This window comes from Emydura macquarii, unplaced genomic scaffold, assembly GCF_026122565.2.
Source record: "Emydura macquarii macquarii isolate MOO-44397 ecotype Brisbane River unplaced genomic scaffold, CSIRO-AGI_Emac_v2 contig_499, whole genome shotgun sequence".
Classification (NCBI taxonomy): domain Eukaryota; kingdom Metazoa; phylum Chordata; order Testudines; family Chelidae; genus Emydura; species Emydura macquarii.
Genome location: NW_027130636.1, coordinates 15,098,311 through 15,119,766, shown reverse-complemented (window position 1 = coordinate 15,119,766; position 21,456 = coordinate 15,098,311). Strand labels below are relative to the sequence as shown.

General features: G+C 42.5%; 1 protein-coding gene across 3 annotated transcripts in view; it reads left to right on the top strand.

Annotated features, from left to right (window-relative positions):
• The first annotated feature begins 3,233 nt into the window (after nucleotides 1–3,233).
• Nucleotides 3,234–21,456, top strand: part of AP1S3 (adaptor related protein complex 1 subunit sigma 3) — a 43,285-nt gene continuing 25,062 nt past the window's right edge. Inside the window, exons 1-3 of one of the 3 annotated variants that reach the window (XM_067538977.1) lie at nucleotides 3,234–4,351; nucleotides 4,844–5,036; nucleotides 7,104–7,396. In XM_067538977.1, coding sequence (XP_067395078.1) covers nucleotides 7,319–7,396 — 78 coding nt within the window. In that variant the 5' untranslated portion in view covers nucleotides 3,234–4,351; nucleotides 4,844–5,036; nucleotides 7,104–7,318. Of the gene's footprint in view, nucleotides 4,352–4,843; nucleotides 5,037–7,103; nucleotides 7,397–12,838; nucleotides 13,012–16,882; nucleotides 17,275–21,456 lie in introns of those variants that run through there. The other 2 variants (XM_067538981.1, XM_067538979.1) reach the window with 2 other exon arrangements.

The following is a 21,456-nucleotide window of genomic DNA, read 5'->3' as shown; positions in this document are numbered from 1 at the left end:
CATGTAGTGTTAACAATGTGCTTTTTCTTCTGAAATATCTTGTACAGTAGCTAAACGGTTTCAGAGTAAAAATGAGTTTAGTTTTTTCAGATTTGTGCAAATAGTAAATAACTTACTGTCCCTTCCAGTAAGCAGTCCCCATAGAACTATTTTTCCGGTGTGCAGTTGTTTAGGCTGCCTTCAGAAGGAGTGTTGGTTATAACTTTGGAAGGAGGAAAGACTTATTTTTTTAAGCAGCGTTTGAATAAAGGGGCAGGTGTTCCCTATCTGTTGGAGTGGCAGTAAGAGTAAATGCTTGACATAAGAGATCCTGATTTATTGGCTTTCTTGGAGTGTTGGCTGCAACTTCAGTTATTGGTAAAACTACTTTAAAAAATTTCTTCTGTTCAAATAGCTTGCAAGTGTCTGTAAATAATCTCCAGGCTCTTAGACATGTTGAAACTATATTTATTTCCTCTTCTTGGCTACCATATAACTAGTAAACTTTTGTAGCTGTTGTTTAGTAGATAAGCTGCACATTCTCAATAGTGAAGGCAGCCCACGACTTGTCACAAATCACATATGCTCAATACAATATTTTTACAGTGCTGTTAAAATGGGCAGCTAATCAAACCTACTGTCTTACCTGTAATCGCCAAAATAAAAAATTCCTGCCTACATAATTTGAATGAACTAAATTTTTATGTGGAAAAGCTTAGTTCCCCATTTATCATGAAGAAACTATATATATAACTATTAGCGTTAATTTAATTACCACCTTGTCTTTGCTTTGAAAAAAAAATTAGTATTAAACATTTCTAAAATTCTCTTCTGAAGCAATAACTAAGAAGATACAGAGTATTTCTTGGGAATAGTTGGTCTGAGTGCAGATGACGACTGTTAATCTTAAATACTGTATGCAGTAGTGGTCCTTGCTGTTATAAACTGAGTGAGGAGATACAAAGTTTTCATGGATTGCACAATTCCAGCTGGCATTTACAGGGAACTTATTGCTATGTGCATTGGTCTGTCAAGTGCATGAATTACCTACATTCCATAAATATTAGAATATATGTAACACCATAAGGTTATTCTCTTACAAGAGCATATTAAACAGCTTGAAAATGAAATTCATTTAACTTTATCATACTGCATCATGAAGTTGCAAAAGAGATAGGAGTTCATTGGATTTTCATGAAAACTGGTGTCATAGTATATCATGTGGTGATGGAAGAAGTATGTGCAGGTCAGCTCTTTCTGCTGCTATTGGAGGTGACATGTTCATTCTTGCAGAAAAAGAGATGAAGTATTAGAACTGTGGTGTTAGCCTTGCAGCAACAACCAAGTGGTGCTGTTGACACTGCTGAATTAAAATCATTGTCCTATATTTTGATACAAAACTTTTGCATTTATAACCTGCTATAGCTAGTGTCTGTTGATATCCTAGGATAGCAATGCATCATGATCTTACTTAGTTTGCATTTCAAAAACAAGGCTAATCAAGTCTCCAATAAGACAGTAGAGTCCATGCCACTAAATACCATCACTGGTATTTTCTTGATTCATATATTTTGGAACTGGGCTTTCTGGCTATCCACTTTATGGGCTCTCTCCAGAAATGTTTTGCTAAAGGAAATATTTTTAATTTGATACTTCCGATTTATTCACGCTTTTCATAGCTTCCTGCAGAAACGCATCAGACTACTTTTTGATTGTATTATCCACTCAAATTTGAAATATGAATAAATGCTAATTTTAGAGCTTTTGGCTAGTCTGTATTAGGAAGAGAAATAAATTTTGGGGCCTGATTTCCCATGATCTGAAACTATATTGAAAGGAATGTGCTAAATATTTTATATTTTGAAAAAATGATATTGATTCATTCTTTGCTACATGATGGAATGTTTAGTTTTGGAAAGACTTCTATTTTCACGCTATCAAATGAAATATCATTTGTGCCGGAAAGAAGCTGAAGTTGGGTCAAGAGCTCATAGACATCAGGGAGGAAAGTGACATTTAGGAGGGATGAATACAAACATTGGAAGGGAAAACAAGAAGGATTTTTCACATGTTGGCTCAAACCTTCTTGTTGTAGTCACCTAGTTTAATAGTAAAGATTAACAATAAGACATTTGTGAGAACATTCTCCATGGCTATTTACACTTCCCAAAACCAAGATAGATTACATATTTACAATCCTTAAGGTATTGATTTAATTTTGATTACATTTCAACATAAGTAATGTTTGGGGCCACATTGTACGTTAGAGATTTGCCTCAGAGATTTGAAGGAAAGGCATCACAACTCCTATTAACATGGAACAGGAGCTATGCACCTGCCTTGGGAGATTAAAGCTATGTAGATTTGATAATGAATTGTATGATTAAATGTCAGTTGATTTTGATTTCATTTTGTCTCCTGTATCAGACTATATTACTGGGATTATCCCTTTCCAGCAAACAAAAAGCTAGCATCCACTTCTTTGGATGTTCTCTTGCAGCTCAAATTGCCAATTTGGCTATCTAACCCCTCTCCCATAGTTAGCATTTAATTTATTACCCTTCCCTGGGAATAATTCCTCCTTCCTTGGCACTCACATTAAGGTTTTACAACTACATAATCTATAACCTGATACATAACTTTTAAATTTAACAAATATATATTTCTATAATCAGTATGTATTAAATTAATAGTCATAGCATCACGTAGATATAACAAGGTGATTATGGCTGGCAAAGCACTAGTTGGTCATAAAAATAAATCTTGATGTTTAAGAAACAAGTAATACAGTGAAGGATATATTGCTTGCTTTAAAAATATTTTTAAAGAAACATACTGTTTTGTGCAATTTAAAATACAATAACTATCCCAATAAGTTCAGATGTGCAGTTATTTAGGAGACATTCTGAAGCATTACCAATTTCTTTTGTATGGCCTCTTCTCATTGGAGGAGCAAAGAGTACCATTAATGTATTTTAAGTCCTTTACTAGCTGTTTCTGCAAAATACTGTACCCCACATAATTTAGAGACACTAGGTAAATCTTGCTCCATCTTCTGATTTTTAACTTTGAGTACATGTTTAATAAAATTTATTGATGGTCACTTAGTTTATACTGATGACCCATCTTCAGTTGGTCTTCATTGTTGCAGTAAATATTGGTAACTAAACCACCCACAGTGTTCTCGTGCTTGTGAACAGGTGTGGATTAAAGCAGAATCCGGGCTTTTGGCTGGGAGGAGGTGACCCTTAGATACACAGTTAAAATCAGATAATTTGTAAAGGAGCCCCATAACCAGAGAGCTGTAGTCTGCCATGGGAACTAGTGCATATTGGAAGGATAGAGCCCATAGCACCACTGAACAGCTGTTGCTTAATTCTTAGCCTTGCTGGCCAACAGCAACTGCACTGCAGAGTGAAGTGGTTTTTGGGGACACCGCAGAATTCTCCTTCCCTGCCCGCTTACTTTTGTTGTCCAGTTATGCCAGAAGAGAAGAGAACCTTTCCCTTACCCCAGTAGAGTTGTTCCTCCCCCGTTGTGCCATGCTGGGAGATCTTGCCTATTGATTGGCTTACTGTAAAGAAAAGAGCCTTTCCAAAGCGAAATGACAATTGGAGGGAGGGCCCCAATCTTGTGCATCCCCCTTGTGTCTGTTATATAGGGGAGAGTGAAGCACTGCAATTCACTTGTCTTGTAAAATAATTGGAAATCTATTTGTAAGTGGTGACAAAACTGTCAGAGTTTAAACTGCCTTTATTTGAAATGCACAGAACAGTGGTCAGTCTCTTCTATAGCAGGATTCCTCTTCTTTTTAGCAATATGGGTCACAATCCCCTGACACTTGTTCATGCAAAAAATTTCAATATGGGGGTCAACAGTTTCACTTACTAAAGCACTTGCGAGAAAGGGTAGTGTTAAGGCTTGAGATTTTTATTCTATGTAAAATATAGCTGAGCTCTCTACTCTGTTGTTTAGTGCATAAGATGCAATCATAGACTAAGCCCTAGGACTCTACATTTTTATTTTATACTGTATTGCTCTTCCTGTCCGTGGTTCTGAACAAGAGTCTTGTTAACCAGACAATATATAGTACCTCTGTTACATTAACAAGACTATTAAATAAAATGACCAGCTTAGCTTGTGATTTCTATTCCTTTCTCCCGACCCCCTCCGAGAACAATATTGATAGGTCCTGCAGCAGTTGTGAGCTGTATACAAAAATGTCTTTGCTCTTTTTCAATTCAACAGGGGGAAAAGTTGCTTGAGAACGTAAGGTCAGCTCCCACCTTGGGCTTCGTGTAAATCAAGTTTTAGCTAACGTGAGCTTATTTAATGAGATCTGTGCTGTAACCTATGCTGGCCATGTCTTAAGGTAAGTCTGTGTGTCTTGTTTATAAATGAGATCACCCTTTTTATAGTACCTTGATCTGGTGTTTCAGTGCTAGACTTTCAAGTTCCACCCTCACCATATATTACTGCAAACATATTTAGTACTTTGGTGTGTGAAATAGCCCCTCGGCCATAACTTTAAAAGAAATGTGCCGACCTAGAATACCAACACTCACCTCAAACAGGGTTCTGATTTAAATCAGCTTTTCCCTAGTACACTAAATGGGTTCTGTTCTGTCCTATCCATTACCACCTGACTTTAGGAAAGTTCTTCAAATTTTTTTTACAAGTGGTCTTAAAAAATCCTAGATTCAGACTGTTTAGTTAATCATGAGCAGTAATTTTCATATATCAGAACTTGAGAGAACAGAAAATCCTTGCCAACTTATTCTAATGACTATAGTTGCACTGCCCTGAAAACAGTGGTGAGATGTCTGCTTGTCTATTAAGTCTGTCTTCTGGAACGTTCTCTTAGATGTGTGAAGGGAAGATCAGTTGCAACAGTCAGAGTGAGCCCTTCATAGGACAAGTACTGAAGGTTGTTTTATTCCTGCACATATACAGTAGTTCAGCTGATCGGCAGATGAGAAACCCACAAGTTGCTCTGGAAGAGCTGATGCCTATCAAGGCCTGTGTGTGCAGACTCATGTTTTCATTCAAGTCCACCTGTAAGTATCTGCTTGAAAAGTGTACACAAGTATCTACACAAAATCACAGAAAGGTGGAGTTGAAGGCCCTCTGAAAACCAGGCCCTAAATTTGACTTTCTATGAAGAACATGGAACAATAAAATGACACTGCTTATTTTTAGGAAACATCCTATATAGCCCTCAGTATTCTTGTTTTAAATATCATCATTTGATTTTTGTGCTCATCCTAGCACATCAATGGATCTGGATCCTAATTAGCTGCAGCTCAGAGCTGAAACTGAAGCCATTTCCCCCCCCTCTGACATGTTCTAGACTAGAGAATATAACCTCCAGCTGTAGCCCTTTTGCTTTTTTAATAAATTATTCTGTGTTTTGAATCTTTATTTTAAGGAGATGGAGCCAGGAATGGAACCCAGATCTCTTAAATCCCTGTCCTGGGCCCTATCCCCTGGACCATACTGCTTCATAAATGATGTCCTCAAGTGTATGTCTATAATGCAGTGAAACACTTGTGGTGAATCCATGTCAGCCAACTCAGGCTTGCTGGATTTGGCCTGCAGTGCTATAAAACTGCAGTTTGGGCTCAGGGTGGAGCCTAGGCTCTGGGCCCCTCCACCTTGCAGGGTCCCAGAGCGCACACTTCAGCTGAGCTTGAACATCTACACTGCAGTTTTATAACCTTGCAGTGCAAGCCCCCATCCATTGATGCAGGCCAGATATAACCTAAGTGACTAAAAATCTTATCTCTCTCAAAGGCACTGTATTAAGCAGAAGCCATGCTCTCCATCTGAATTTCCTTTAATCTTTCTGGTGTGTAGTCAGGATAGACTTTGTGCGTTTCTGAGTCCTGTTTTCCCCCCTCCCTGTGACCAGTCCGTGCCTAGGGTAGCAACCTGAAAATGCCAAGGTCAGGACAGGCTGCAAAAGGAGAGCAATGTCACCTACCAGTGTTGAGAGAATCCGAAGTCAGACTTTCCAATTAGCCACAAACAATGCTTTGGATTCCCAACACTGGCTATCAAGAAGCTAAAACAAACATATACACAGCCCCCTTTACTGCATTTCAGTCTCTGGTCCCCAGTCAGCAACTGATTTGAAAGTCCATATATATCAGGTTTCCAGTAGAATTGGGGAGTTTGCAGACTTATATAGTCCCTTGGGTATATATCCTGTACCTGGATGGGTCTCAATCCTTTGATTCACAGCTTCAGTTATGGATGAATTGATCCAGAGGAATGAAGCCTAAATAGTCCATGTGCAGAGTTTTTTTTTAAATTCAGATACAAATACAGATTGATTACAAAATTTCCTTAGTCTCTTATGAACATACATTCCATTCTTCCTCTGAAATGCTTTATAATAGAGCTCTTGAATAAATTTGTCACTAGCGTTAGCAGCTTTTAAGACATCACATAGTGTAGTAAGTTGATATGTCTGCTCTCAAAATGAGGGAAAGGACATAGAAGTGGATAAAACATGTTTTGACTTTACCATTATTCTATATCATGCATTTTCATTGATATACAGAAGATCCCACGGCACCTACTTTAATAAGAACATGATGTAGCTTTTCTAGCAGCATGGCCATTGCAATAGAAGAGGACAGTAGCCTTTCTGCCTGAAACCTAAGAAAATCAGGCATTTAAGATTAAAATGCACTACTGCCAGTACTATGGGCAAGCAGCGTTAAAAGAAACTCTTGACAGTGGGTATGGTGTCCAACCTCTTTCTAGTCCAGCTTCCAGTGTGAGGGGTAGGAGTGTGGTACCCCTCACACTGTTGCTCAGCAGAATTGCAGCTATCTTGCTTTTCTGTCCACTCCTTTCTGCCTGTTCTCTGATAGTGTCCTTTCTATTGCATTTTTTGTGGTTCCTTCTCCAAGTGGTAAAAGGCTCTATGGTGCCACGGACTGGGGCATCCATTGTTGGCTCCATGAGCACAGGCTCCTGCAGCTTAACTAAGTTGCTGCCCCAGGGCGAGAAGCTCTTGGAGCTGTTCCTGTGGATGGCTAAACTAAGGACGGTTGGGGCAGCTGGGATGGAATGGTAGTGCCTTTCAAGAAGTCACCTGTTATTTTTGTCCACAGCTGCAAGAGAATTATTCCATTAGCATGGGGCAGATCCAGCATCCACTCAGCTCTTTTCACCCTTTGCTGTTTATCTCTCCTCTGTCCTCCCATGATGGAAAACACTGCTGCAAAGGCATCTGCTGGCAACTTCATGGACCTTTAAACCTTTATTCAGTTAGGCTGTGGCCCCAAGACCTTGCAATCTCACTGTCTGCTATTGGCAGGGAAGACCTATGGCTACTGTATTGCCCATCCCGTTGGGAAGGCAGCCTCAACCCCCCACTTACCAAAGGAAATTCTCTTCCATGAAGGTGCGTTTATATCTTCTGCATGGTATTAAGACCTAATAGTGGGTAATCACCATTACATGGCTAAACTATCTCCTACACAAGTTATGCATTAGTGGTTTTGGAGACTACCACTTAGTCCCCAGCAATGGCATGGAAATTCTCTGTTAAGGGTCTTTGTTGCTTAGGGAAAATTCTAAATTTAAAATGTTATTCTAAGCCTGATCTGGTAAAGTGAGGCAAGGTGGCTCTAGCGCATTCACCCCAAACTTACTTTAAGTACTGGAGGGTAAAGATGTGCTTATGGGTATACTTAAACTGCAGTCAAAGGTGTAACTACAGCTCAGGTAGATATACATACCCATGTTAGCTTTAATCTAGCTAGCCTGCTAAAATTGGCCATGAAAAGGTGGCAGCATAACCTTCTATGTGGTCTGTACAAGAGTGCTTGGGCCTGCTGGCTACGTATTCATATTTCTAGCACCCACTGAAGCCCACATCATTGTGTTGTCGCTGTTATTTTTTGCTATGCTAACTAGATTAAAGCTAGTAAGGGTACGTCTACCCAGACTGCAAATCATAATTTAGATGTTGCCTATACATAATAAAATAGTATTATCCTCTAAATAGCCACAACTGATTTTGCTTATCTTGTGCTGAATACTTCAAAGGTTGTAAAGAGAGCATAATTCAAATCAGTTACATTCTCCCACTACCAGCAGTTAGGAAGCACAGTGGAACAAGGACACAACAAAAGTGAAAGGGATCAGTGAGGAAAAGTGTATGAAGAGGAGGTGGAAACTACAGCAGGGAGAAAGGACTGTGTAAAGGCGAGCAATGAGCAAACAAGCATGCCACAATGGAGCTAAGGGGCAGATTGCCCTAGATGGATGGATGGATGGATGGATGGATGATGTATGGATAGCGTTGCTATTACTTAAAATGAACACAAGAGGGCTCCAATAACACATTTTGACTGAGGAAAATGATGCTTGGTCTGAAACTTGCTTGGATGTCCCATCAGCACTCTGGTCTGCTCTTAGTTTTTTATTCCATTCTCTAGCTGTACAGAATTATTTGACATCCTTGGAAGTACCTTATAATCCATATTGAGTTTAATGGTATTTTTATTACTGCACATTTGATAACATTTTCCCTCTCAGGGTAGGGCTACATCATGAACATCTCATCAGTTCCAGTACATGTACCAAATCCTACATTATGATAGCCAGCATATGATGCTATATGTGATTTATAGAACACCTTCTCTGTGCTAGCTTTGATCTCTGAAGAAGGCAAGTTTTGCCTGCAAATGATGTAAAAGACAGCAAGCAAAATACAGGGAGAAATTGGTCTGCAGAAGTACAAATACAAGAGACAAGGTGATCAATACAGGAGCAAAATAAGTAGCTCCTGCTGCTGAATTTCGATGGATTTTTATTAAAATGGGGTTTAAGTATAAAGTAGACTCCAAAATCAGCCAAAAGCATGTGGAATATGAGTAGTCAACCTGAACTTAGTCTGTTCTGGGATATTTATCTGGAATATTCCATCGTTGTGTATGTTTGAGAGAATCTTAGCTTTTATTGTATGAAGTCAGCCTATAGCTACCATTGGCTTGAATTAATATTACAGATGAATGTCCTGCTTCATTTGTTGTGATGGCCCTGGAAAAATATATTTCTAAGGCTTGCTGCTTCTCAGAAGGAAAGAAGAATGTTATATTTTGTTCACTTATTTCCTGCTATCTTTTTTTATATAACAACTGCTCTCCATTTCCCTCCAGCTGTGACCGGATATGAATTCATCCATTATGTTTGGAAATATATAAGAATATAGTTTCCCAGCTAGTTATCAAATATGTGTATCTTTGCTTACAATGGCCCTGATTATGCCATGAGCTCTGCTGGAGCTCCATGTGTGAACCCTCCTGAAGTGAATAGGCCCCTGTATGAAGCTTGTTGTAAGGAATGGGACCTCCTGTGTCCAGGTCTTGTGACCTTTTCACCATGACAAAATCAGTGCCTTATCACAGCACATAGGCTGTCAGTAATAAACCATGCAATCCTGGTAGCATTATCAAACTAATTAGAGTCCCAGTCCTGGACACCAGAGGCCCTCTTACACCATCAGTTGTATGCATAAATCACAGCTGAAATTGTTGTAGCTCGAAGCATGAAAGTGTCTTCCATTGTGAATGTGACTGTTTACATATGCAAAGGTAAAATTGTGGGGGGAGGTTTCCCTGTGTAATGCTGATAACCATTAATAGTTTGTTTAGGAAGCTTGAAGGTGACATTCAGCTAGATGACTTATTGCAAGATTATACATGCTGACAAGTAAACCCATCTCTAGCTTCTAGTTAGCTGTTAATTAAAAGTTAACACTTACTTGATTTTTAATATCATTGACTTAAAAGAATATACATCTTGGCATGGTTAGTGTATCTGCAACTACCTCTGAACCTCTACTGCTAAATTATTAGCTCCATAAACCTCCTAGATAAGCCATCAAGTATAAATAATTAGTAAAGCTGGTGCCAGGCACTGCATGTGTGATAAGTAGCCTGTTGATTGTTTGCTTTTTTTCCCTGCTCCCTTTGTTTTTCTTAAACAATATTTGATTTACAGTATTTGAATTTATGCAATGTACCTGATCTCCTATGCCTAAGCTAATTTAGGTCTTTGTTTTTAAAAATAAAATTGGTATATGATTGTCACATAAAAATAGATACCATGGTGATGGACAGCAGAATAAAACACTAAACTAGATTGGATTTGAGTACATGAACAGGTTTTAAAAAAACCCCAAAAAACTACAGCTTAGAATGTTCAATCTTTAATATCTAATCCATTTAAAAAAAAAAAAGACTGATTTCTTATGCTTAGATTTACCATTGTTAGAGGGATGTAGAGTTCTCTATCTACATTAGTGATTTCTTTGACTTATTCAAACCTACATTAAAATAAAACAAGTGTGGCAATGGTCATTTTCTTTTTTTAATTTCAAAACTTGGAAAATTTTCTATCAAATTTTAGAAAAGTTATTTTCCTGTGGTTGACTAACTGCAGAGCTAGTCCTTTTGTTCAAAGCAAATTTTTGAAATTTTCTAAAAGGGGATTTTTTCAAATAGTTTTTTTTAACAAATGATAGTCAATTTTCAGATTTAAAAATGAATAAAATTTCAAATTAAAACAAGGAGAACATTTCTAAAACCTTCTGTAAGATGTTTTCTTTTTTATGAGTAGCTCTTGTAAACAGGAACTTCAGCTGCAAAGGGATATCAAATACAGGTTGAACATACCCTGTGCCTATCCCCTCAGCTACGCCTATGCAACTGCCTACTGAGTTTAGGGGGAGTTGCATCCTTTTATGGTGGAGAATTTGCCCACTGCTAAGCATAATTAAGAATGAAAAGGCAAAGGCATTAGTCAAAGACTGAAGAAGTGAATTTATTAAGTGAGAGATGTGGCTGACATGTGACATCAATAGGTAACTTTCAACACTCCTCCATATTTAGCTCTTATTCTCAATTATAATTCACATGCAACTAGAGTTGGGGTCTGAACAAGAGCTGGGCTTTGGACACTGTAGCCATAAACCCTCTCTGTATAAGAGGCCTGAGATGGATGCTGAATATGAGCTCCCCAAAGCAGTTTGTGGGATAGGGCCCATCTTGTTATGAGACATGGAAGAAACTACAGATGTGTCGGGGCTACTGTGAATCTTCCCTAAAAATTGATACATACAGTTAGGCTGTCTGTTCCTAATCTCATGCTATTATGATTAAGTATTGCAGCACATGCAAAACATGAAATCACCTGCTATCAGACATCTGGTAACTGAGATTTTTAGCCTGAATTTTGGGGGCTCTGATTCAGCTCTCTAGCATTCTTAAAGAGACACCATCCAGGCCTCAAATTTAGGTTATTTATGTTATGAAATAGTTTCATGATTTTTTATCTTTAAAAGATACTGAAAAAAGTTTATCTAGAATATTTTTGTTTGGATTCATATATTTCCCAAACATTGCAACTTTGTGTTAGTGCCTAAAAACCAGAAAACAAAACTAGCTATTGTAGAGTTCCAACAGCAAGCAAAAAGTAAATTTGATTTAAAAATCTTTAACTTTTAATAATTAACCTGTTCTTAGTAACAGCTGTAGTGTTTGAATTTTTAACCTGGCATTACTACTTTAAGCCCAAATTTTCTTTTTAAAATATCTCTGAGATAAGGCATGACTAACTCTTACTGCATTTTTTATCAGGTCTTTTGAACTTGGTATCACTTCAGTTAGTGGCTATGGTCATTCTATGGTGACTGTAAAGACTCCATTTGAGCCATTATATTCTCAATGGAAGTCCATGAGATGTGGCCTGAGGTTTCGCAATATACAGGAAGTTTACCAAGCCTCCCTATCAGTGTAACTTGATAAACAGTTAACCTGGAGACTGCAGCCTGTGTTTTATGCTAAACCAGTATTGCCCTACAACTAGCCTCCCACCTCTGGACTAGATGTCCATGGATTTGAGTTGTAAATCACAACTCTTACCCAACTACTCGTGTCTTTGTTGAACTGGAGTCTTCTCCAAGAGATAAGTGAGTGGTAAAGATGGGAACAAGAGCCAGGATTGTTGGCTCCCCTTCTCTTGCTCTAATACCTAACACACCCTATTAATCAGCCCTTTTGTAACTAGTGATTGCTGGAAATGCTATGCAATGGAAAATCCAGCTCGATAAAGTACGCCAAGAGGTGCAGCCTAGACTGCCTATGTGCCACTGTTTGTGTGCTTGGGTATTATGTAAATGTAACTGGTTAAACTGCAAGTGAATTTTATACAGGAGATTTTCTCCAAGAAGATTATACACAGCAACAGGACAAGGCTTGTCTTGTCTATGTTACTACCTGCTACTCTGATGCATCTGTTAAATCCCTTGAGAGATAACTACAGGCTGATGTCCCCCGGGCACCAAAGTAAAGGGTACAGTGTCATTTTCACAGCCCAGGGCCCCTGGGTCTGTCTGCCCTTCCCCTCCTCGCTAAGTCTGACACCCTGCCCGAGCTACCTGGAGACAGATCTTCCTTCGAATACCAGCTCTGGGCTGGCAGATAGGGCACAGGCAGGAGCTCGGCGCCAGGGCCAGCAGCGATCAACCCCTGCTCCCGGGCATGGCGAGAACTCTGCGGAGGCAGCGCCGTTCTCAGCTGCTCTGGAAAGGAAAGGAATCGAATCCCTTCCCCCCGCCCGCGCAGGGACGGGAGCTGTGGCCTCTCCCCAGGCCTGAGGTAGAGGGGCCGCCCGTGTGCAGGGAGGAGGCTGGAGGGCGGAGCCCGGGGCAGGTGCTCTCTGCTCGCTCTCCACCCCCCGCCGCTGGGCGATGACGAGGGAGGCGCGAGGCGCCCGCCCCGCTGCGCAAGGGTGGGAGTGGTAGGGGCGGTTCTGAGGAACCAGGTGCCTGCCCGGCCCCGCAGGTGAACGCGGGGCGGGGCGGCCTGACTTTCAGTTGCGGGCATTGTGGGACGGTGAAGGCAGGATGGGCGGCGCTGGCGGGGAGCGCACCTGCCGCCACTGAGGGAGGGGAGCCGGGGCCAGCTGAGCCGAGCTGCCTGGGCGGAGCTGAGCCGAGCCGCCACCATGGTGAGTGGGGGGTGCGGCGGGAACGGGGCGCCACGAACTTCCCGGCTCGCGCTGGAGCCGCTCCGGCGCCTTCCCTGGCTCCCTGCCTAGCCGGGGGCCTGTCACTGCCGCCGGGTTGGGTAGGGCCCGCAGGAGGGGAGCCGGCTGAGGCGGGGGGCGGAGATGTGACCCCCCCCGGCCTCTCCCCCAGGAAGCCTTTTTGGGCGGCTCTGAGGGCGCCTCCTGTCGTTGGCCTAGGACAGAATCGGGTTTTGGGCGACCTGGGGCACAATCCTGCAACGAACTCTCTTCCTTCTCCCCCAGTGACCCCAGAGGGGAGGCTGGCAAGATCCTGCCTGGCTCTCACCCCAGGCCAGTGGGTGGTGCTGGGCCCGGCTCCCCGCTCTAGGCACATGGGCTGCCAGTGCCGCTCACATTTGTGCCCCCCCGTCACGATGCCGCTCGCTGAAACGTGGCCAGCCGTGAACGTGGCCCTGTGTGGCATAGCCACCCTGCACGGTGGCTTCTAACATCACTCTGGGGACCTTCACAAACTGCCTGTTTTGTGCCCCAGGTTCCTAGGTGGGTGACACGCTGGCTTCCTCCCTTGTACTCTGCCCCAAGGTCACTCTGCAGGATCAGAGCCTAAATCACTTCACCCACCCCTGCAGTACAGCCCCCACAGGAGGCAATATCTAACACCCTATAGATCATCTATTTCTGTTTCTTGGTAGTCTGTGGTGCATGTACTTTCAGGCACCGGTATTGTCTTTCAGGTTGCCAGTGGCTACATATGCTTTACTTTTATATGTTATAGGCTTGAAGCCACTACAACGTCCCTTCTAAGGGCTGCTCTACAGGCAGAATTCCATTGGCTTAATTTTAGGGGTCATTTTAATCTGACTTGGTTCAGTTGGTGCAAAAGGCTGTTTGGACACAGTTACTTTTGTTTAAATCAAGCTTATTATAGTTTAGCTTAAGCCAGTTAAGAACCAGTTTAAACTGAATTGAAATAAGTGTATTCACACGGGAGTTTAAACCAGTGCAAGTTTGTGGGTAGACCAAACCTTAGGCCTCAGTTCTCTAAGCTGTTCTCTGCACATGCATACACTCATTGAAGCAAAATGTTGTTGTGTAGTCATGGCCTAAGACACTCTGAGTTCAAATTTGACCACAGAGGTAAATATTGTGAAAACCTAAGACAAACAGAAATGTTTGCATGGCACTTGAATAAAAATAAAAATCCAGTGGAAACAGGTTCTTTTTTTTTTTTTTTTTTTGTCATTCACTAACAGTCTCCAGTCCAAACATTCAGCATAGGTACAAATTAGTGTGTAAAGTCCCTGACAGTGAATCAGATACTGAACAACAGCGAAATTGACAAGCTTAGGCCTGGTCTGAACTAGAAAACCAAGTCACTCAGGGGTGTGAAAAATCTACAGTGCTGAGCAGTGTAGTTAAGCCATCCTAATCCCCCATGTAGACAGCACTAGGTTGATGGAAAAATTCTTTCCTGGGCCTAGCTACTGTCTCTCAGGGAGGTAGATTCCCTATGCCTATGGGAGAATCTCTCTGTTGGTGTAACTAGTGTCTACACTGCAGTGGTGCAGTTGTGCCACAGTAGCGTTTTAAGTGTAGCCATGCCCTTATTTTCAGTCTTCACACTGAGATGGGAAAAGAAGTAATTCAAATTTTCAAAATTCCGGTTTTAATCATCTGCAATGCTCTTAAACAGGTCAAAATGTGTATTTAAAGAAATTCAATATTTACATAGAGTGTTTGGTATTGCTACCTCCAAGTGTTCTAAAAGAATGAATCAGTCCCCCCTAAAATCGTGAAAGTGGCTTAAAATCATGAGATTTTTAAAAGATGATAAATTTTGGCTTTTTTTATTTGCCTCTGACTTTTGACCCTTTAGATTGCATGACCGCACTTGGAAAAGTAGGCAACCAGGAGGGCAGACCGCTGAGACTTTCATATAACTGTGGGAGCTAAGGCTTTAAGAAGAACAGCAAGTGTGAGACACACAACAAAATGACAAGAACTGGAAACTGAGTGTCCCCTTAAGGCAGAGCAACTGTTACTAGAGCGGAATGAGCCACGTAGGTTCTGACTCTGGTTCGGTGGTTCTCACAACAATTTTTTGAGAACATTTGAGAACTGTTCATGTGAGTTATGGGAGACATTCACCTGATCAGTCCACAAGATTTACCTTGCCCCTGAAAAACATGGACTAGATTTCAGGATGCTCCCTTCTCAGGATCTTCAGGTGAAGCTAGGTGGCTGCTATCCCTTCTTTTAGCTTGGAAGGACATTAGGTAGGGGCAGCAGCCCTCCATTCTGAAGGGTCATGAAGAGAGAGTATGAGAGGTAAGCACTATCACTGCAGTGGTCTCCACACTGACTGTAGGAGCATCACATGTAGGCCCGTCCAGGTTAGTGTGTGCTTTCTAAGGATATTTTTTTCATGAAAAACAGAGAGTGATATCCTTGCATTAATGGCCAGATTTTTTCCATGGGAGGTGTGGGTTCTCAGGCCAAAACATGTCTCTGATGCCTGTAACTTGATTAGTACTACTTGGCAAACCAACTTGTTGGCTGGTTGTTCGGTCATCATGCCGGACTTCTTTCTGTGTGTACCTTGAGCTTATGTCTTGCACAGTTTGCCTGTTGTGTGGATTTGTAATACGAGTTACTGGCCACTGAAACTGAACAGAAACCTCAAAACCATCTTTCATTGGAGGCTGGTATTTGGATTTTGGCTGTGGACTGAAAGGTAAAATACAGCACACATGCTGATCCAGTCAGAACCAAATTTACAAATGTGTCTGTCTCATTGAGTGCCTTTATAAAGATGTGTCCATCACGCCTGTTGGGTGTGTAGAGTATACACAATAATATGTATGTCAATGAAAATAATTCCCTTCTCTCTCTCTGCCATCCCCACAATGTATTACCTTTCTGATCACAGCCTGAATTCATCTGACTCAGTCATTCCTCTAAGTGTAAGTAAAACTCGAGTAAATAAATAGTGCTTGTATTTTACATTCAAGGTCAACAAACTTGGGCTTTGCCTGGCCAACATGGAAAACTGATTCCAGAGTGTCTCTGATCCATGCACTTCACTAATGCTTACAGTGATGGACTGGGACTAAAAATTGGCCCTGGCATTTATAGCACACTGGCCAGGGTGCCGCTGGGCCCATGTACTGAGAGAGGGGAAGGGCCAGGAGGAAGAGCGGAGCAGCTGCCGTGCTCTGGCCAGGGCATCTCTGGCCCATGTGGTGGGAGAGGGGCAGGGGGAAGGGGCAGAGCCAGGATGGGGGAGCAGCTGCTGCGCTCAGCCAGGCCCAGCTGGAAGGCCTGATGAAAGGCTTCCACGGCAGGCCAACTGGCCCACCAGTTCTTGAGTGCACTGGCCCCTCTGGCATTTGCCAGAATTGCCAGATGGCCAGTCCGCCCATGAATGCTTTCTGTCCAACACGTTTATGGTGGCCCACAAGGCATGGGGTGAGGAAACTTAGCCTACAGCAGTACCAATTATTAATGTTTTGGGGACTGCCCATCAGTTTTTCACAGGATTAAACTTGTAAGGCAACTGTGTGTATTTATTTGTACCCTCTTCCTAAGACAGTATGGTATAGTGGATCTGGCACTGGATTAGAAGTCAAGTAACTAGGGTTCTCTTTAAAACTCTCACTAGTTCACTGTATAATCTTGGGCAAGTCATTTGAATTTTCAATGCCTCGCCTCCCCCCTCAGTATGGGATAATGCTGATTAGCCACCTTTGTTACGTTCTTTGATGTTTACGGAGAAAAAGCATCATGTAAGCAATAGAAATTATTTTAGTCACAAAGACTGTCCTTATGCACTTAAATATAGTATTTCTCAATCTGTATATTACATCTTTAGCAAGATGTATTGTTTTAGTGGAAATGCTCTCTTGGGAACTTCCAGAAAATGGTCTGTAGGCACTGTATGCAGCATAATTGACTTCAGATCATGCCATGAAGGTCACTCTTTTCTGCCTGACTATTACTTCTTATCAAGGGAAAGAGATTTTAAAGAGTTTAACTCCCTAAAGTGTTTCAGATATTGGTAATAATTTGTATTAAGATCCCAGCTGAGACTACAGACACACAGATTGACCAGTTCACCATCTCAGGATTAGGAAATCATCCCTGTCAAACAAGAAGTCTGAGAAGATGATAGGGGACATCTGGATCCAGGATACCATAATCTACTTCTTAGGCCCGGAGGAAAAAGAACAATTGATTTATCAGGTGCGGAACTGTAGCTGCACCAGTAGCTTGGGTCATATTTTGTAATGAGGTCCACATAGGTTTGAGTGAAAATCCAGCTGCTGCATTTTATGCAGCTCTATATGTGACATTTCTGGAAAGTGAAAAAATTAATGGATTTCCCCTTCAAGGTTAGCTTGAATATTGGGAGTAGGTATGGGGGAAGTAGGAGCCTATTTTCTACACATTTTAGAAGCAAGGGATTAGGGGAGCCAAGGGGAGCTTGAGAACTGTGGAATTGCAGGCTGTCAAGGGCCATCAGAAGGTAGAAGGATGTGTTCTAGGGGAGATGGTTTGGAAGAGGCATTGTTAGGGTGAGGAGAGCCTGGAGAATTTCTGGGGTAGCAGCACAGCCTGAGACGGATGTATGTGGTGGGTGGGTGGGGAAAGCTGGGGGAGGGTTGCTGGGAGACTGAGACCCTGGGGATGCGCAAGGGAGCTGGGGCACTTGGATGCATGAGAAATCAGCTGGGTATGTGCAGACGTGAGCATTGCCAAATATGAGAGTGTCATGCAAAATGCATGCTTTTTGGCAGCCCTTGTGTATGATGTGTTCACATAGGACATACAGAATCAGCTATACAAGGTAAGAAAGTACAGCAAAACAGTAAGATGCTGAAGCCATCATTTAAGGGAAAAATACAAAACGAGTTGCTGTCTTGTTGCCTTGTGACAGTTTGTGCATTCCACTGCCACCAAATGTGGGTAATTTAATGTAATGTAATGTAATGGGAATCTTTTAAGAGTATTTTAGTCTTGTTTTGGCTAGCAAAATATTCTGGCAAATTACAGTGAAAAATTAAAATGGTTTGGTTTTTGGCCAAATGAAAATAAAAACATTAGGGTAACAGAACTTCACCTGTAAAACATACAGTATTTACCACCTTTTATATAAGCCCTAGTCCAGCTCTCATGAAAGTTAATGGGAGCCTCTCTACTGACATCTATGAGAGTACAATTGAGCTCTTATTGATCATGCAAGTACAATAACTCTCTCTACCACATCTGTGCAACTTCTAGCCATAAAAAGAATGTATCTGTTTGTGTCTCTAGTTTACTGCTGTACTATCATGGTTCCAGAGGGTGTCCTATGCCTCTGGCCTTGACCCACTGCCCTCTGGCAGTGGACACGTTTTAGAGCTAAGCCCAGGGCCTCCACTTTTTACAAAGATGAGCCCAGCAGTCCCTGCTAACCCAAGACTGAGTCCTTGGCTTCGGCATCTCTGTTTCTCACCATGGCTCCTCCATCATGTCCTAATGAGTTTAGTCCTGTGTTGGGGTTTTACCTTCTCATGAGCTATGCAACCAATCATAGATGTTTGCAATGACACAGGATAGCCTCTTCAAAATCAGACAGCATGTCTGATTCAACTGGCTTACAGTGCATACGGTCCTTTGGTTAGAATGGAAAGGCAAAACTTGCATGCTGGGAATACAACCTGCTTCTCTTGCACCTCAATTCAAACCTCTTGCTGCAGTGGGTTGTAGAATGTTTATGCTTTGTGCTTGGTTTCAAACTGCAGTCATACTGAATGTGTGTAAGCTGCTCACACTCTACATCACTCAGGCCCAGGCAGGGGAGAGAATTGTGGAAACTCTCCTTAGCCCAGAAGTCTTTAAAAGTGAATGGTTTAGTCCTTCCTGTCTGCTGTAGCTCCATTCACATGTTGAAAGTTCTTGATATTTTATTCTTACTAACCCAGGTATGCCTGCATGACCAGCACCCTTTTCTGATTCCCCTGTCCCAGGAAAGATGTTAATCCCTCAGTCTGAGTAGGTAACAATACAAAGGTGAGTGGGGAAGACTGAGTCATGCATATTTTCCATAAAAATAATAGACATTTCCCATGTTCTCCACAACAAACATTCCAGGCAAATATCTTAAGCACTTAATTAGTGTTCAGTTGTCCATTGTAAGCTCTAGAAAATCACATTCCTTTTGTATTGTATATTTTAGGCATTATAAACTCAGAACTGCTAATTGGAAGTGTTTGTGGAGTATGAATGACACTCTAGTTTATAATGCGAGTAACAGCCCTACTCTTATTCTCAACCCAGCCACTAACCAAAAGCCCTGCCAAAGAGATGACCCTTCTAGTTTGCCTAAAATTAACTGTTCCGGGGCCTGACAAATGAAGAGAATGTGTAAGGAGGAAGGGACCAAACTCCAAAGTTGAGGAAGGATAGTCTAATGTTTCAAATGCTAGTCTGGATGACCAGGTTTGATTTCCTGTTCTACCCCATACTTTCCAGTATCGCTTAGTCATTGTACCTCAGTTTCCCATGTGTAAAATGCAGCTAGACAATAATGTGGGAGTTCGATTAGAGTGTGCTGCAGATGGAAGATGAATTGGGCTCAGGTTACCATATGTTCGGGTTTTCCTGGACATGACGTCTCTTTTGGTCCGCCAATCTCCGCCTCGGTGGATTCTTCAAATAAGAGGAACTGTTCGGGGTTTTTCTTTGTGCTACTGGGTCCCAGTCCTGTCCCAGATGTTGCGGCTCAGAAAGAGTGGTCTCCCTGCCCCGATTGATCCCTGCCCTGCCCGCCCGCCCTCTCCCCCTGACCGCCAGGTAAGCGGAGCCTCCAAGCACCTCTCTGTGGCCCATGGTGGGGCCTCAGAGCCCAGCTGGGAGGGGTGACAGGACCACGCCTCAGCTCCCTGCCCTGCGGAGGGGGAGAGGCCCACTTGGAGGTGCTGACTGATGGCTGGTGCTGCGTCCCAGGCCTGCATAAGCCACCATGACAGGGAGTGATAGTGCCCCTCACCTTGAGTGTGAGGCCACAGGTAACCCCTCCAGTACTCCCAAATATCCCCTCCCAGTACACAACCACATCTACACAGCACCCGTCAACTATACCCTCCTCTCCCCCTCCCTGACAGTGCTCTCCATTTGGGAACTTGAAATATATAACCCTAAACTGGGCTGTTAATCAGATTTGATTGTTAGTTCAATCTGGATCTGTACTTGTGTCTTTTAGTAATGTAACTAATATGTAAATTGAAAATATGTCCTTTAACATGAAAAACTTTTGAAACTTGTCAGGACAGAGGGTGAGTTAGAGAAGGGAACAAAGGCACATCCTTCCCTGTTCATCTCATGTCATGATTCATAGGGCTGCTGGATGGGCCCAAAACATTCCTGTTCCACCAGACACTGATTTCCTCAGGCTGAAACTTTATACTATCAGCTGGGTGAGAAGTCATTGAAACTTGATAACTTTTTTAAGTGTCTCACATCCCAGAACAACAAAGACCTCTGCTTGGTTCCCTGAAAGGTCAGACTCAGAGGAGGATGCTGAGATTAAATTCCCCAGATAGCAGGGCTTTGTGGTTGTGCTGATGCAGATAACCTTGGATATTGTGACAAGGCTCTTCCTCTACCTCAATGAATCCAGCGCTTCCTTCTAGCAGTAGGTCAGGGAACTACTTCACCCCTTAGTGTTCTTCCACCCTCTAGTTAGCGGAGACAGTAATACAGCCTCTATAAGATGGCTGCTTCCTGCTGTGTTCCCATTCTGTCTTTGGTTCTCAGAGGCCCTTTCCTTTTTGTTGGGGCTCTTGTCCCTCCAGTGAATGGCTGGTATTCGTGGAAGGGAGGGGGAGACGGCTAGCTTCCTTGGGTTACTTCCCTGTGCCCTTGACTTAATGTCTGGACCCTGTTCGGACAGGGCCCTTCCTGGCTTCCTTGATGGCAGGCTCTTGACCTCTAGCAGCCCCACTGGGGGTGGTAGTGCCGAACCAAATGTCCAGTTCTATCTTCTCCTTGTGGCAGGGTCTTTTCCCTTAGACCTCCAGGCCTGGGAAAGGTCCTTTGCCCTCTTTTGGCAGGGTTTTTCCCTCCTGCAGTCTTTGTACCTGCACGGTTCTCTCTTGCCAGCGTTCTGCTCCTTCTCCTAAACCCTCCTGGCTCTTGACAGCATCTTGCCTGCTCACACACCCTTTCTTTGGAGGAGAAAGTCCTGGGCTTGGCCTTGCTTGGCTCCAGGTGTGTTAATTAACCTGGAGTAATCTCTGCTCAGCTACAGGAAAAAGGGACTTGCTGAGCCTGGGGCTGACATATTGGCCTTCTAGTACTCTCTGGTAGCCATCTAGTCTGACCCTGTCACAATATGCTAAAAGTTATGCTGATGTTTAAATGGGCTATGACAGAGTGGAAGGG